The sequence below is a fragment of the Schistocerca nitens genome, chromosome 8 (assembly GCF_023898315.1).
Source record: "Schistocerca nitens isolate TAMUIC-IGC-003100 chromosome 8, iqSchNite1.1, whole genome shotgun sequence".
NCBI lineage: Eukaryota > Metazoa > Arthropoda > Insecta > Orthoptera > Acrididae > Schistocerca > Schistocerca nitens.
This window is the reverse complement of record NC_064621.1, coordinates 540,447,756-540,465,755: the sequence shown is the minus strand read 5'-3', so window position 1 is coordinate 540,465,755 and position 18,000 is coordinate 540,447,756. Positions and strand designations below refer to the sequence as shown.

Below are 18,000 nucleotides of genomic sequence, written 5' to 3'. Positions count from 1 at the left end.
GGATTCAGCTCATAAAAATCTATAAAGATCAGCTATAAAAGTAAAAAAGGTTTTTAAAAAATTTTTCATTGGCCTGTGTAATTTAGTGAGTGCCTTGTTTAACAATACACCAACAGCTGGCACTTAAGAAAAACTCCCCAAATATACACTAAAAGGCCTCTCTTTTCACAAGAAAAGTATGCTGGTCTCAATTGGTGGCCATACAGATCTCCCAACCATATGATACGATTCTTTGGCAGCTTGACAGTACGTGGACGAAATACTCCAACCTTCTGTTATGATACACACTGGCAACTTTTATATCTGGGCTAATCTAGAATGACATACTGGTAGGTGTTGGTATCAATAAAACACCCTGGCTAGATGCTCTTCCCAATGTTAATCCTGTTGAAACTGTTTGCGATTCACTTGGAAGAATGTACTTCAGTTAGCACAGTACATCCCACAACTGTTCCTAAGCTGAGAAATGCTCTTCATGAATAGTGGTGCAGAATCTATTATCTCATTCAAACCACATCACAGAGGCATGAAGCTGTGATGAACATTCACAACAGTCAAATATTTACAGTTGCTTTGTCTGCTTTTGAAGTACAGCACAGATTATCCTCTCACACCTTCAGCCATACAGATACAAGTTCCAAGACAGTTACATCAACATGTATACTTTTCCTGAGAAAAGAGAGACCTTTTCCTGTTACAATCTGTTTATTGACTTAGTTCAAAATTGTAGAAACTGTGGAATTCTGCCTTCTGAACAACATTACTCTTCTCTAATCAGAAAACAAGTGTCAACTCTGGTATTTATCCAGTATTATTCCTATTTGTGTTTAAATTTCAAAGTTTTTTTGAGTGGGTGAGTGCCATCTATCCAGTCAACTAAATATGTCATCAAGATTGTACTTTCTTGCATCCAAAGACAGAATTTTATTTCTGATCTTAGCACTGTTATACTATAAGTTTTCTTCTACTTCACTTGTAACTTCTTTACGGTTCACACACACACACACACACACACACACACACACACACACACACACACAGGTATACTGATGTCCACACCTAATGGTAAATATTCAGATTATCAATCAAAACTGCTTTGAGTTTTATTTTAAATTGATCAGTATTATCTCTCTTCCTCTGTTAAACAATTTATGTTTGGTACAGGAAACACCGAAAAACTATAAAATATATGCGCCTGCAGAAGCATTCAGCGTAACCAGAGCCTTTACCAGTCCAATCCCTATGATTTACATTATTTTCACTACACCATTTTACTGTAAATGTTATCGAAAGACCAAGCTCCCCAATAACTATACACAGTTATGACACTCGATGAAGAAACAAAAAATGGCATCTTCGAAAGTACAATACATTTGGATTTTTAGATAAACATGCAAGAAGCTCATAAAATAAGAAAGATAAGCTCCTCACACCATTACAGCAAACTGACAAATCTAAGGGTATTCCTAAAGATGTACTAAGCATAACAGATCACCTGGCATCACAGAAATTGAATAAATGCACCAAGACACATACTTGTTAGCACCACATTACTGTATGTTTTCAGTCTCTTTTTTATCCTTAGTGTGTCTCAGCTTTGTTGCTCATAGTCAATGGTCATAATCCAAGAACTCCTATGGTACTACCTTGATATCCGTAATGTTCCTACACATTTCACTACTGCAGAGGATATAGTCAACTATCGACTTTATACTCAAGTCAGACCTGTAGCAGGCAATCTTGGGGCTCTCCATTTTCTTGAACCAGGAAGCCATGTTCAACAAACCTTTCCTTCAGTGGAAATCCAATAGTCTTTCACCTTCCAACAGAAAACCAGGATAGGCGTATAAGGATATGGAAGCTGAAAGAAGAAGAAAGCAGGGTAAAGCTGAAAGAAGAAGAAAGCAGGGTAGAGTATCTCACAACAGCGAAGGAAAATCTCCCAATAGATGAACCAAAAACTGTGACAGAGGTGTGAAATAGACTTAAGATGGACTAAGTGCACCAGAAGCATATGTGGATGGACACACAACAAAAAGAGACGGAAACACCATGGTGTAATGAAGAAATGAAAGAGTGTGCAGAAGTATAGATCTTTTAGGGTATGGATCCAAAACAGGACAGTCAACAGTTGAGACAGAAGAGTACCATAAAAAAAACTAACACAAAAAGAGTGGTGGCAAAGGAGAGAAGAAGATGGATGGAAGAGTGGACTACAATGGTGGCAGAAAGGACAGCAAAGATTCATCAAAGGTCCTGTATGGAATGGTTAAAAGTAAAAGATGCAATGATATGACGGACTATATTCAAATGGTGAATAAAAGTGCCCAAGAGATAGAAAATAAGGAGGAACTTAAGATCATAGGGAGGGAGTATTGAAGAACTCCGGAACCAAAATGGAGACCTAGGTAACGACGAAGAAATTGAGGCAGGAGAAGAAGAAACTCAAACAAAAGAGGACTTGACAGGGAGAAGCACTGTGATCTATGAGAGGAGGCAAAGTACTACACTTGGATGAGCTGTGTGTACAGGTGGTGTGAGCAGCAGATGTTGTGATACAATGTGTCTATTGACTTATGAAAATTATATCTAAAAACAAAGATGATGTGACTTACCGAACGAAAGTGCTGGCAGGTCGATAGACACACAAACAAACACAAACACACACACAAAATTCAAGCTTTCGCAACAAACTGTTGCCTCATCAGGAAAGAGGGGAAGGAGAGGGAAAGACGAAAGGATGTGGGTTTTAAGGGAGAGGGTAAGGAGTCATTCCAATCCCGGGAGCGGAAAGACTTACCTTAGGGGGAAAAAAGGACAGGTATACACTCGCGCACACACACACATATCCATCCACACAAGCAGACATATGTTTTTAGATATATTTTTCCCACGTGGAATGTTTCCCTCTATTATATTGACTTATGAAAATTGTGTGACAAGAGAGGATGACCCAGAAGACTGGAAGAAGACAATAACTGTCTCAAACTTTAAGAAAGATATTAAAAAATGTAGAAAAGAGCATTAAAACTATCAGGGAATCATATTAATGAGCCACTGTGCAAAGATCTTTGAGAGATTTGAAAACAAAAAATTTGAAAAAAAAAAAAAAAAGCTAACTTGCATCAGTGCCTTCACACCCACTGTCTTCAGCAAACATCCTGGAGGACTTTGCCACAGCAGAGTTGTACACTGCCTGGCACTACAGCCATAGTGATGGCCTGCATAAAACTTCACTGGTAATGACTAGGTACACGGTGCATTGTGATCTAATATGTTGCACTGTATGCACCTCACTGGCTGCAAATAGTGCTCCCTAGTGTGTGATCATATACAGATGGCTTGATGGCAGCTGCTAGACTGGAAGGTGGAGTACTGGATGGGTGGGCAATTATTACAAATGACTCATTTATGTTTGACAGGGGAAGCAAAAGCATTTGTTAGGTACCATGATGAGTTAAGAAATGCACTTTAATTCAAGAAGCTAAGGAAAGGTCTTTGACAGTGCTATAAGAAACACAATAGCACAACATTCTTTTGGGAGCAGCTGAGCGAAGTGTCACAAAAAAGAGAGACAGTAGAGAGTTTTGTAAATTAGAATCAGAAAGGCCAGTGCAACTATGTATGAGCTAATGGAGAATGACAAATTGACAAAAATTATTCTCCAAGAGGAGGAGCACTGGGTGCTACGTTCCTTTCCAATTGGGGCTGCCACCCGATATGACAAGGCGGGTATGGGCATGAACCCTGGAAGGATCACCATTAGGATAGCTACAGAGCTCGAGGAGAGATACTGCAACAAGAGCACAAGAAAAAGGATATGTTTTCTCTATAGACATAAAACGTAATAGATGTGGATGTTTGGGTACAAAGGCAGAGGCAGTGTCACCAACAACCATGTTGAATGAATGGTGTGGTTGGGCACAATCAGCCAAAGTGTAGGAACGAGAGGAATAACTGGCAGGGGCTGAGTAGTCAACCATTATAATGTCAGTGGGCTCTCCATTTCCCCCTGATGGCATTCCCTTTGAATTATGAAGCTGTGGAAACATAAGCAGAGGTGGAATGTGCTTTAGTTGGTAGGAAGAGTACATCCTCATTTGAATATCAAGGGTATATCAGGCATTATGTGGGTCAAATGTTTACTTGAACAGTTACACCAATCTACAGACTTGTTGCCACAAACATTATGATGGTTTGTTGCTTTGGGGGGGGGGGGGTTTAAGGGACTAAACGACTAAACAGCAATGTCTTCAAGTCCACGATCTGGGATAGTTCATCCAGAATTAGTGACATCTATGAAGTATGATGAAGGTACATACGATCAGTAACATCGAGGCCTTGAGGGCAATGACGCCAAAGCTGAGAAAGAATTTATGGAGATAAGTATGGATCGGGCTTGTACGTAGGTCAGAGTAGATGAGGGGACTCCTAGGGCTCATCCAACAGTGAAAAAAAACTCTACCTCATGTCTGACCTCTGACAACTGATTAAGGGTGACGATAGTAACAGAGCAAAGAATGTCAAGTTGACATATTTAGAACAGTAATAATAATGTAATGGGAATCTGTTGGACCATCGACCATATAAAGAGGAGGAAAGAAATAGTTAAGCAGCATGTGAGTGCCCCCCTGGACTCTACATACGATAGGAGATCGGACCAACTACAGCCGTTTGGCCCCTGCTCCAGTGTAATCAAGGCATTAAAGAACACCCACTAGCCAAACAACTACCTGTAAAACAGAAAAAGCGGTGTGACAATAAAGGAGACAAACCACATCTAAAAGCAATTACAAGAGAACTAAGAGATGGAGGAAAGAGTGAGGTGGTCAGGGAGATAGGACCACACATCCCTCAGACCCAGCAGGCAGTGTCCCTGCCCTGAAGGTAGCACAAAACCTATTGAAAAATAAAAACCAATTTCATGGAGAAAATGGAGAACAATTTCCCATTTCAATCTTTTGTGAATCATTTGCCAGTGTTTGAGACAAGGACTCTGAGGCCTTGCTTAGCATGGAGGTCCAGAAAAAGTGGACATTCCACCACAACAAGGACTATTGTGTGTAAGGCTCCATAATTACAATGTGGGGATGGCTCATTATATTAGGGAACATTCTCAACTTGTTATTTCATTAGCAGAAAGGCAGATGGAGAAGAACAGGATGAAGATTCTGTCACAAAGTGTGTTATAAGGCATTCAGCAAGAACTGACACATTGATAAAAAGGCCATCCTGAAGGACAAGACCTGTGAAAGTTGTTGATTGTTTGTGGTGCAGAAGACTATAGAACTTGGCCTGCACCTGGGATGAAGAGGTAAACATTCCCAGGGAGGAGACTTCATGTTCCCAGCATTCCATCTTACAGCAATTAATTAAACAATGAGCATTGGTACACAGTCACTTAAAAGTGATGCAGTTGGTCTGTGAACATTGTCACTTGAAACACTAAAGGGCTCTCCAGTGATCCTAATCAGCTACTGCAATGTCTTTCATCCACCATGGCACCAGCCAGCTGTGGAAGGGACCTGTGCAAAGGGGAATAGCAGTCCCAGTGGCACAGGTGATATGGCATTGTAGAAGTCTCACACAACCTCATAGATGGAATCAGACAGAGAGGGGGCAAGATGACAAAAGAGGCATGTAACTACCAGTTGTCTCTTTGAAGCATCCTATGTAGCAACTGGACCTTCATACAGTGGCAAGAAAATGAGGGATCACCAGTAAGTGAGCCTTGTCTCAAAGATGATATATAGTGACCAATGCAGTGAAACCATGAGACGGGTGGAAAAGATAATGAAATCGATACCTGAGAAGGTGGCACGGGTGGCACTGAGGAGGTACAGATCACGGTCGATAGGAAGCTGGTCAAACAGAAGGCTCCTACCAGACAAAGTGGTACTCACCCGCAGTGTGATGTGCACTGAAATCCCCAAGTAATATGCCCTCTGGGCCAGCACAGTTCTAACAGAATTCACAATAATCACGGAATGCTGTGGATAGTCACCAGGTAAGTGTGTTTTTGTAGAGAAATACACATTGCAGAAGAGGAGGAAATAAAGTGTTGTTGTTCAGGCAGGTGATGGTAATATCCATTACAATTCCACTGAATGATCACATTATGGATGTAGAGGTTAGGTAGGAAGGGGCCAGGAGGACTGATCATAGAATGAAATTTTCACTCTACAGCAGAGTGTGCGCTCATATGAAACTTCCTGGCAGATTAAAACTGTGTGCTGGACCGAGACTCGAACTCGGGACCTTTGCCTTTCGCGGGCAAGTGGTTCGCAGGAGAGCTTCTGTGAAGTATGGAAGGTAGGAGACGAGGTACTGGCGGAATTAAAGCTGTGAGGATGGGGCGTGAGTCGTGCTAGGGTGACTCAGCCGGTAGAGCACTTGCCCACGAAAGGCAAAGGTCCCAAGTTCGAGTCTTGGTCCGGCACACAGTTTTAATCTGCCAGGAAGTTTCAGGACTGATCATGCCTGTCACTGATGGCAGTGAACCACATCAATGAGCACTGGTTCAGAATCCAATGGCATAGGGGGATCTGGCAACTCCAAGGTCACCACAGTAGCCTTGTCCTAATTCTCCTCCTCCACAGCATTTGGTAGCTGAGATTTTTGTGAGGGCCTATGGAGGAAGAGCGGGCAGCCAGTCATCAGCTGGTGTTGGGCCTTTGATCTGTGGTTTTCTGGGAAGAACGGTCTCGAGAGGGAGCCCTGTCACCAGTAGACATCTGAGAAGGAAGCTGCTCCTTTGGCTGCGTTCCTGAACTGAAGACAATACCAAAGGAACCACAAAAGATGTGGTGTGTGTGTGTGTGTGTGTGTGTGTGTGTGTGTGTGTGTGTGTGTGTGTGTGTGTGTCAGGGACGGGGAGGGGGCGGGGGGGCAAGTGATTTCGAAGAAATTGAACACTGTATCAAGAGATTTAGTCAGTCATACAATCAATCATAATTTTACGTGCTTCATTATATGTCAAGTGGGCACTAGATTTATATTCCTGTATTTTCTTTTCTTTCTTGAAGGCTGAACAAACCAGTGAATGTGGAGGGCGGTGGTGAGTGCAACTGACACACACACACACACACACACACACACACACACACACACACACACACACACAAAGGCCATTGTTCACTATGGCTACCTTCATGGAGTCATTGTCCAAAGTTATTAAAATTTGGGTCTGTTGTGCAGCGGGACAACATACGACCAACGTCCAAGCATCAAAAGCACCTCATAGGTGGTGGGACCTAAAGTTTCATGTTACACTTCTACATCATGAGGATATTCCTCTCAAAGGTTATGATAAAGGTGTCTGTATCAATTATATTACCACTGGGAGCTTTTCGGGTGCATCTGACAAAATGTATGCCTCAAACTCAAAATTGGCTCGTAGCTGCTCGTCTGTTTGGAGCATAAGGTCTCAGTGGAAGGTGATTTCTTTTGTTGTATTCAAAGTCTTGTGTGTGACAATGGCCACTGGTAGGTCACACACATGTTCACATGCATGAAGAGCTGTATACTGTGCAGCAGAAGAGGTTTTAATCAATTGCAACCCACTGCAAATTTTTCCTAATCGCTCAACTTCTCTTCCACAAACAACAATGGCTTTGTCGCAATGAAACAATTCCCCATCAGTCAGGCTACATACTAAGTATTGTATAACTTGTTTCACTCCTAGATATCTGGCTTGTCCCTCTTCCCAAGGGGTAGCCAGCTTATGGAAAGAAGTATGGTTGTAGCTGTCCACATTGGAGTTCTGATTCCTGTCTGAAGAAACAGCTGGATTAGAAAGGCCACTGTTCTGGTGTAATTTAAAACATTTCACGAGGGAAAGTCCACCCTGCTACCATCTATTCCGATCATGGGCTCTTCCCACTGGCACCGTTCAGTGTTACACCATCCACCACCGCCGCTGCCACTGCCGCCACCACCGCCAAGTGGGATGGGACAGACTGAAGCTGGGAAAATATGTGTGTGAATACCAACAGCAGAGCTGTATCTCTGCCAAAGGGAACGGGTCAAGAAATGCCTGACTTTAGTTTTCTAGACTGACATGGACGTATGCGAGGTCCAGCTGTTTTTAGGCAAGTCAGGTAAAAGGGTGCCATTGGGACATACTAGAGCAGCAACCTGTTTGCAAAAGGCTGGCGTGAACTTCATCTGGTTTGTGGTGATCCTGAGGTGAATGTTTCAAATGTCTACAAACACTTGATTGAATTGTTTATTCAATTAGAGTTAACCCTCTCAGCTTTAGTTGAGGCCTGAAGACGATGTACTGAAACAACGAACTGGCAGCCACATAATAAATAAGGACGACTATGTGTTCCATTTTATTACACAAGTCTCAAACCTTCAATCAGAAGAATGGACATACAAAACCTCTAACATTATGGGTTTGTTTTTACTACTCATCTGCATTAACTAAAAATGGTTCAAATGGCTCTGAGCACTATGAGACTTAAATGCTGTGGTCATCAGTCCCCTAGAACTTAGAACTACTTAAACCTAACTAACCTAAGGACAACACACACATCCATGCCCGAGGCAGGATTCGAACCTGCGACCGTAGCGGTCACGCGGTTCCAGACTGTAGCACCTAGAACCGCACGGCTCTGCATTAACTAACATTTTTATACATTTAGAGTTAGCTGCAGTTTGTCACGCCAACTAGAAATTTTGTCTAAGTCATTTTATATTCTCCTACAGTCACTCAAAGATGACAGCTTCCCATATACCACAGCAGCATCTGCAAACACCCACAGGACTTCTGCTTACACAGAATGCCAGACATGGAACCAATGGAGAGAAGAGGGTCATACACAGTAATGACAGGGTACTGGCCAACACAATGTGACCACAGCGTGAGATAACAGCCATCTTGTTTGATTGGTCATAACAGACAGAACAGCTTCATTCACAGTGTTGACATAACATTGGAGCACCTCAACAGGTGTGGACAAGTCTGTGTAGACAGACACCGTCTTTTGTGGGCTGGACTGGTGGCATGCATGCATTCATTTGTGTTGACTTCCACTGACTAGATCCTACCAACACTGCAGACTGATATGGGCACATGAACACAGACACTGGCAAAATTTAGTGTTTTCGGACAAGACCTGCTTTTTCAACCTGTCCTACAGTGATGACTGAATATGACTTCAATGCTGCCACTGTGAACAAAATCGGGCAGACTTTATTGTTCACTGGCATAGAGTACAAATGTCAAGTGTGATGGTTTGTAGCATCACCGCCTGTAACACACAGTCTTGCATCTTATGTCTCAGGGGTAATCTGAACAGCTACCGCTACATTAGGGAGGTTGTACAGCCCAAGGAGTTGTTCCTACTGCAGAACGTTCTACTTGGTATATTTCAGCAGAACAACACCGACCCAATGTAGCAAGGAATGTGCAAGCCTCCTTCGATGGGTACTACTGCTTCCCTGGTGTGCCTTTCTGCCTTGTGTGTCACCCATCGAACGACCTGGAATTTGGCTGGTCGGCAACTTGTATGTCAAGGTCCTCCTGCAGCAACAACTGATGCTTTGTGGACACGCCTTCCAACAGCATGGCAGTGTATTCTTCAGTGGCATATTCAGGTGCCATTTATTCCATGCCATGCTGTCTAGTGGCTCTAATTGCAGTATGTGGTGGTGCTACTCTGTACTGAATTTCCACACTCACAGTGCATGTACAAGTCTGTAATGCTAACCATTTGTGCAGTGTTTGTCCCTAATCAGTGGCATGACTTCACTGAGAACAAATCTCCCAGCCTTGGCATTTCATTTCACTTTTTCCAAACAATAGTGTATATATCCACTCCCTAGTGGTATTTGTGATCTGTGGGTGAAACAGGAGTAAATTTATAATCAACTCTGCAATTCACAATTGGAATACTACAGGTAAATTTTCATACGGACTACGGTTCAGAATGGAGTTTTACATTCTAGTGCAAAATCAGTAACAGATACAAGGCAGGAAATTGTAAATACCAGTAACTGGGTCTAACACTTTGCAAGGATATGAAACGGAATGATCACATCGGTTAAGTCATGGGTAAAGCAGGTGGTAGACTGTTTGGTTCGTTGGTTTAAAGGTGGGAGAAGCGACCAAACAACGAGGTCATCAGTCCCTTGTTCCTAATAAAACAATGCCACAAGTGTGACAATAAAACGGACAAAACATATAACACAAAACGGAAAGAAAGGGAAAGCCACAAAGACGAAGGGAAGGCAACAAACACTAAAAGGAACAAAAGAGGACACGAAAACAGAGAGACACTAGAAACAGAAGAGAGCAAAACATGCACGCAGATTACAGTGGCTGGCCAACCACGAGAATAAAAAGGGAAAGCCAGCCACTCTGCAAGGCTGGAGGACACAGAGGGACAAAGGACATGCGCTAAAACCTACATAGAAGTATAAAACCCATTCTCACAGATAAAACGTAAAACTAAAGCTGCTGAGGAGGCATTGTCAACACCGAAGGCAGGGTGCTGGGAAAGTTAAAAGTCTGCCGCAGAGCGGCTGAAAGTGGGCAGTCCAGCAAGAGGTGGATGACTGTCATTTGGAAGCCACAGCAGCACTGAGGTGGGTCCTTGCGACAGAGTAGGTAACCATGCGTTAGCCACATATGGCCAATGCAGAGCTGGCAGAGGACAACTGATTCCCTACGAGAGGCCTGCATGGAAGACTTCCACACATTCATAGTCTCCTTAATGACATGCAGTTTGTTGTGCGTGCTGTTATGCCATTCCGTCTCCCAAAGCTGGAAAACCCTGAGGGGTAAGGCAGAATGCAGGTCAGCTTCGGAGATGCCTATCTCCGGAAGCGGTTACCGCGTTGCCTGTTTGGCCAGCCTGTCGGCAAATTCGTTGCCGGGGATTCTGATGTGTCCTGGGATCCACACAAACACCACAGAACGGCGGGACTATTCCAGGGCATAGATGGACTCCTGAATGGACACTACCATAGGGTGGTGACGATAGCATTGGTCAATAGCTTGTAGGCCGCTCAATGAATCAGTACACAGGAGAATCAGTACACAGAGATATGGCCGCCAGCTCTGCAGTGAAAACACTGCAGCCAACTGGCAAGGAGTGCTGCTCAATATGTCCACCATGAACGTATGCGAAGCCTATGTGACCATCAGTAATTGAGCAGTCGGTGTAAACCACTTCAGAGCCCTGAAACACGTCAAGAATCGAGAGGAAGTGACAGCGGAGAGCGGCGGGTTAACGAGTCCTTAGGGCCATGCAAAAGGTCCAGACGACACTGCGGCCGAGGTGTACACCATGGAGTCATACATGAACGGACCGCAAGTAAGGTGATAAAGGGAAGGACTCTGGTTCGGAGAGAAGGGCCCGCACGCGAACCGCAATCGTTAGCCCCGATCTGGGCCACCAATGCGGGAGATGGACTGCCACGGGCGGGAAAAGGAGACGGTAATTCGGATGCTCAGAGAAACTATGAATGTGTGCTGCACAACTGGTGAGCAGTTGCACACATCTGATATGCGGCGGAGGGAGACCAGCCTCGACCAGTGCGCTGGTCACCGGACTCATCCTAAAAGCTCCTGTCGCTAATCGAACCCCACAGTGGTGCACAGGGTCGAGTAAATGCAATGCTGAAGGTGCTGGCGAACCATAAACCACACCCCCATAGTCAATTCGGGACTGGACAAGGGCTCTGTAGAGTTGCAGCAGCGTACAGAGATCTGCACCCCAATTGGTGTTGCTCAGGCAATGGAGGGCATTGAGGTGCTGCCAGCACTTCTGCTTAAGCTGACGAAGATGAGGGAGCCAAGTCAATCAAGCGTCAAAAACCAGTCCTAGGAACTGGTATGTCTCCACTACAGTGAGTGGATCGTCATTAAGGTAAACCGCGGGTTCCGGATGAACGGTACGCCGCCAACAGAAGTGCATGACACATGACTTTGTGGCTGAAAACTGGAACCTGTGGGCTAGAGCCCATGACTGCACCTTGTGGATGGCTCCCTGGAGGCACCACTCAGCAACAACAGTACTGGAGCACCAGTATGAAATGCAGAAGTCGTCTGCATACAGAGAAGGTGAGATGGAGGGCCCGACAGCTGCTGCTAGATCGTTAATGGCCACTAAAAATAGAGACACACTCAATACGGAGCCCTGTGGGATTCCATTCTCCTGGATACGGATGGAACTATGGGAGTCACCAACTTGGACATGGAAGGTATGGAGCAAAAGTAAGTTTCGGATAAAAATCGGGAGTGGTCCAAGGAGGCCCCACTCATACAATCTGGCAAGGATATTATGTTGCCAAGTTGTGTCGTATGCTTTATGTAAGTCAAAAAAGATGGCAATCAGGTGTTGCCATCTGGAAAAGGCTATTCGGATGGCAGACTTGATGGACACAAGATTATCAGTGGTAGAGCGACTCTGGCAGAAGCCGCCCTGACGTGGAGCCAGCAAGCCACGTGACTCCAGGACCTAACCCAAGTGCCTACATACCATACATTCCAGCGGCTTACAAAGAACATTTGTGAGGCTGACGGGCCGATAGCTATCCACATAAAGCGGGTTTTTACCGTGTTTGAGCACCGGAATGAAGGTTCTCTCCCGCCATTGCGATGGAAAGATGCCATCGCACCAGAGCCAGTTGAAGATGACGAGTAGGTGTTGCTTGTAGTCAGATGAGAGATGTTTAATCATCTGGCTGTGTACGCGATCAGGACCAGGAGCTGTGTCGGGGCAAAGTGCAAGGGCACTGAGGAGTTCCCACTCTGTAAATAGGGCGTTACAGGATTCACTGCAGCGTGTAGTGAATGAGAGAATGTTCCCTTCCAGCCACTGTTTGAGTGTGTGAAAGGCTGGGGGGTAATTCTCTGACGCAGAGGCTCGAGCAAAGTGCTCGGCAATCACTTATGTCAGTACATAACTCGCCATTTATGGTAACACCGGTGACAGCTGTTGGGGCCTGGTACCCGAAAAGACGTTTGATCTTTGCCCCCAATGGTGGAGACTTAACTCTCCCAACACTCCTTCTTCCGTTGTTTGATAAGGTAGTGAACACGGGCATGGAGCCGCTTAAAGGCTATGAGGTACTCCAGGGAAGGGTGCCGCTTATGCCACAGTACAGCTCACCAACGCTCCTTAATTGCTTCAGCGACTTCCAGCGACCACCAAGGGACTGCCTTATGCCTCGGGCACCCTACAGAGTGAGGGTTCGCATTTTCTGCCGCAGAGACAATTGTGCTAGTCACCTGCTCAACCATCACATCGATGTTACCGTGTGGGGGAGATTCAGCGATGACAGCAGAGGTGAAAGTTCCCCAGTCCATCTTGTTCAAAGCCCATCTGGGCAGGTGTCCATGTGTCTGATGTGGGGGCAGTGACAGGAAGATGGGGAAATGGTCACTACCATGTGCTCTCCAGTGGATAGATGGGAGAAGTCCTGGGCTGCAAATTGACAAATCAATGGCCGAGTAACTACCATGAGCCACATTGAAACGAGTGGCGGCCCCAGTATTTAAGAGGCAGAGGTCGAATTGTGACAGTCAAGTTTCGACATTTCTGTCTCGGCCAGTAATCATGGTACCACCCCACAAGGGGTTATGGGCGTTAAAATCTCCCAGAAGTAGGAAAGGTTTAGGGAGTTGATCAATCAGTGCAGCTAATACATTCAGGGGTACTGCACCATCTGCAGGAAGATATACATTGCAGACAGTTATTTCCTGAGCCGTCCTTAATCTGACAGAGAGGTTTGAAGGGGCACATGTTCACTACAGACCAAGTTTAGGACAGAAACGCAAACTCCACCTGACACTTTATTATAGTCGCTACGGTTCCTGTAATATCCCTTATAGCCACGGAGGGCAAGGGTCCGCATTGCTGGGAACAGGTTTCCTGGAGGGCAATGCAGATAGCAGGTGTAAAGCTTAACAGTTGCTGTAGCTCAGCCAGGCGGTGGAAAAATCCACCGCAATTCCACTGGAGGATGACACTGTGAGACTGGGAAGGCATGGAACGTTCAATGAGGCAGTTTATAACTCAGAGTCACCTGCTGCCACCGATTTATTGCCTGAGCAGTCTATATTTACTGTGTCTGAGGGTCTGGTGAGATCTAGGTCCTCAGTGGACACCAAAATCTCCACCCCATCCTCAGCCGCAGAGCTTGTAGGTAGCAGTGGTGTGGGTGCCACCGCAATTTCCTTAGTCTTAGGGGGTTTACTTTTTGGATTTCTCTCACTGCTCCTTGGGTTTCCCTGGCCGGGAGGACTTCACTGGCTCAGTCCCCGGGACTGAGGATGAGCGTGAAGCCCTACAACCAGCTGCCATCCCATATGGTTGGGGGGGGGGGGGGTTGTTGCTCCCGAAGTAGATGGTGCAGGAGCAACAGGGATGGAAATGCGCCCCCCCCCCCACCACCATCAACGGGGCAGATGTAGTCTTCCGGCTCTGAGAGGTGACCTGGTTTGGCAGAGCTGATGGTGCCAGGACTGTTGTAGCGGCGACGTAAAACAATGTCATATGCACAGGATGCAGGCGTTCAAATTTTCTCTTAGCCTCAGTGTAGGTCAGTCAGTCAAGGGTCTAGTACTCCATGATTTTCCTTTCTTTCTGGAGAATCCTGCAGTTAGATGAGCAAGGTGAATGGTGCTCTCCACAGCTGACACAGATGGGAGGCGGGGCACATGGAGTACTGGGATGTGATGGGCATCCGCAATCTCGGTATGTGATTCTAGAAATACAGCGGGAAGACATATGGCCGAACTTCCAGCACTTAAAGCACCGTATCAGGGGAGGGATATAGGGCTTTACATCACACCAATAGACCATCACCTTGACCTTCTTGGGCAAAGTATCACCCTCAAAGTCCAAGATGAAGGCACCGGTGGCAACCTTCAGACCCCGGTGGACACGCCAGACAAAATGTACAGCGCGCTGCTCTAAATTGGCGCGCACCTCATCGCCAGACTGCAAAAGAAGGTATGTGTGAAATATGATACTCTGGACCATATTTAAGTTCTTATGGGGCGTGATGGTTACAGAAACATCCCCCACGTTGTCACAAGCGAGTAACTCCTGTGACTGGGCAGAGGATACTGTTTTGATCAAGACTGACCCAGATCTCATTTTGGACAAGCCCTCCACCTCCCCGAACTTGTCCTGTAAATGCTCAACAAAAAACTGAGACTCCATCGTCATGAAAGATTCTCTAACAGCTCTCGAATATACAATGTGTGTGTGTGTGTGTGGGAGGGGGCGGGGGGGGGGCACGGGGGCACGCGCGCGTGCGCACAAGCATGTATCATAACAGGAAATAGAATTTGCCTGAAAGCTAATACAGTTTTCAATCTTCTTTATGTGCATGCTAATGACTCCATGTCTCCACTATGCAGTGAGTTGTTAGCCTATATTCTAACTTACTTACTTACTTTTCTGCTACGACTTTCCATACTGTAATTTGTAATTCAGAATCAGTTCCGAAAAATAAATAAGTGACACACACACACACACACACACACACACACACACACACACACAAATAAATTAAAAAATTAAAAAAAAAATAAAAAACGATGTGCTTCAACATTGCATATTTCCCCAGTTTTTCAAGTTTGCAACTACTGGAAGAAGGTCCAGGTCATGGCACTCTATAAAAAGAGTAGAAAAGCGGAGCACATAATTACCGACCAATTTCACTGAGATTGATTTGTTGTAGAATCATGGAACATATTGTGTGTCCAGACATAATGACCTTTCTAGACTCTGAGAAGCTCATCTGCAGAAACCAGCGGTCACGCGAGAGACAGCTGGCCCTTTTTTGTGCATGATATACAACAGGCTCTACATACCGGCTCCCAGGTTGATGCCATATTTCTCGACTTTCAAAAGTTGTTCGACTCAGTTCCGCACTGTCGCTTGCTCCAAAAAGTGCGCGCTTACGGTCTATCCGATGACATATGTGGTTGGATAGGAAGTTTTCTAACAGACGGAGAGCAGTATGTCTGTCCTGAATGGGGTGAATTCAACAGAAACAAGCGTAACTTCAGGTGTGCCCCAGGGCAGCATAATAGGTCTGCTGCCCTTTATGATTTACATAAACAATCTGATTGATAGTACTGACAGTGGCATTAGATTGTTTGCCGATGATGCTGTAGTCTACAGGAAAATAGTACCACACGAAATTTGTGAACAAATCAATGATGATTTGCAGAAAATAAATGCGTGATGTAATGACTGGCAGTTATCTCTCAGTACTAGTAAGTGTAACCTACTGTGTATAACAAGGCAAAAATCCCCATTAATGTACGAGTACAAAATAAATGCCCAGGATTTGGAAGCAGTAACATCAGTCAGGTATCTGGGTGTGACTATTCAAAATGATCTCAAATGGAATGATCAGATTATACACGTAACGGGCAAGGCGAGCTCCAGATTGCGGTTTATTGGTAGAATCCTGAAGCAGTGCAGTCCTTCAACAAAGGAAATTGCTTACAATATGTTAGTTCATCCAGTCTTAGAGTATTGTTCATCTGTATGGGGACCCTGCCCAGTTGGCTCTCATTCAAGAGATTGAGACGGTCCAAAGACTAGCAGCAAGATTCGTGACTGGTACATTTAGCCATGGTGAGAGCGTTACGAATCTCACAGAAAGTTTGAAGTAGGATAAACTTGTAGATAGACAACGCGCTAAACAGAAGAGGCTGCTTACTAAATTCCGAAATCTGATCTTCACCGAGGATGTAGAGCATATATTATTACCACCACCAACTTTCAAATCGCGCAATGATCACCATTCAAAGATAAGGGAAATTAGAGCTCGTAGTGAGACGTTCAGTCGTTTTTCCCTCGTGCAACCTGCGAGTGGAACAGATTGGGGGAGGGGGGGGGGGGGAATATGACTTTGGCGCGAATTGTGCCCTCCACCACACACTACTTGGTGGCTAGCGGAGTATATATGTAGATACTTAATGTTGTCATGTTACATGATGTTTTGCAAAGTCCCCTCACTGTCTTCTTCTTGTACGCCAAGCACAGATTTCTACCAGTCGTCATCTGGTTTCACAATATGACCAAAGTCAAAGAGACAGCCACAATATATCATGACAACATTAATTCTATCCCAAACTCAAAAATCTGTGAATAAACAGCTTCAGCAAGAAAACTAAAATGATCACTGCATATTTTCTCTCTCTTACTCTTTTTGATTTGTGTGTTAAATTATAAACAGACAAACCTCAAGGAACTCTGACTTTCCCAGTTCTGGAATTTCAAATACCACAACAAGGGCATGTAAAATTTCATCAGAGTGTACACCAAACATAAGATCCAGTTCCACGTCACCAGCCAATGACACTAGAGCATTCACCAGTGCACTCTCAAAAGCCGATACAGGAAGGGCAAAAAGTGCCTCATAAGTTCGACGCAATGAAGCAAAGTCTATCCAGACCTCATCCTTCACACTCTTAGTCTTGCTCTCACTTGACTGACACTCAGCTCCTTCCACATCACAAGACATTTCTGTACTGTCCTCATCCTTGTCCATGTCTCCCTCCATGATACGCACATCTTCCTTCTTCAGGTTTTTCAGGTTCTTGGGTGCTTTCTCTAACACAGCATCAATCGGAGAATCTGGATGCTCCTTCCTGAAGCTTGCACTCAGAGATGGGATACTGGAGTATACTTCACCCAGAGTCCTAATAAGCAAGGAGTACGAATCTGCCTCCTTACACTTTCTAATTACTTCCATCAATTTTTCTTCTGTCAAGTAAGGAACAGTCTTCTGAGCTGTAATATAATATACAAATTATTTGAGTGGTAGTATGTGAAACAATAATGTTTGTGGCAAACAATATTTAAAACACACACACACACACACACACACACACACGCACACGCTGCAAATAAATTAATGAATGTATGAATATGTCTGAAGTAATTTCATTTATAAATATAATTATTTAATGTATTAGGCTCTGAAGAGAATAGAAGCCTCACACAATTCACAGGTAAG

General features: G+C 44.7%; 1 protein-coding gene across 2 annotated transcripts in view; it reads right to left on the bottom strand.

Moving 5' to 3' along the window:
* LOC126198485 (ubiquitin-protein ligase E3A) overlaps positions 1-18,000 on the bottom strand; it is a 133,917-nt gene that overhangs the window by 91,673 nt on the left and 24,244 nt on the right. For both annotated transcript variants that reach the window (XM_049934854.1, XM_049934855.1), the window contains exon 4: positions 17,224-17,774. In XM_049934854.1, coding sequence (XP_049790811.1) covers positions 17,224-17,774 — 551 coding nt within the window. The remainder of the gene's footprint in view (positions 1-17,223; positions 17,775-18,000) is intronic.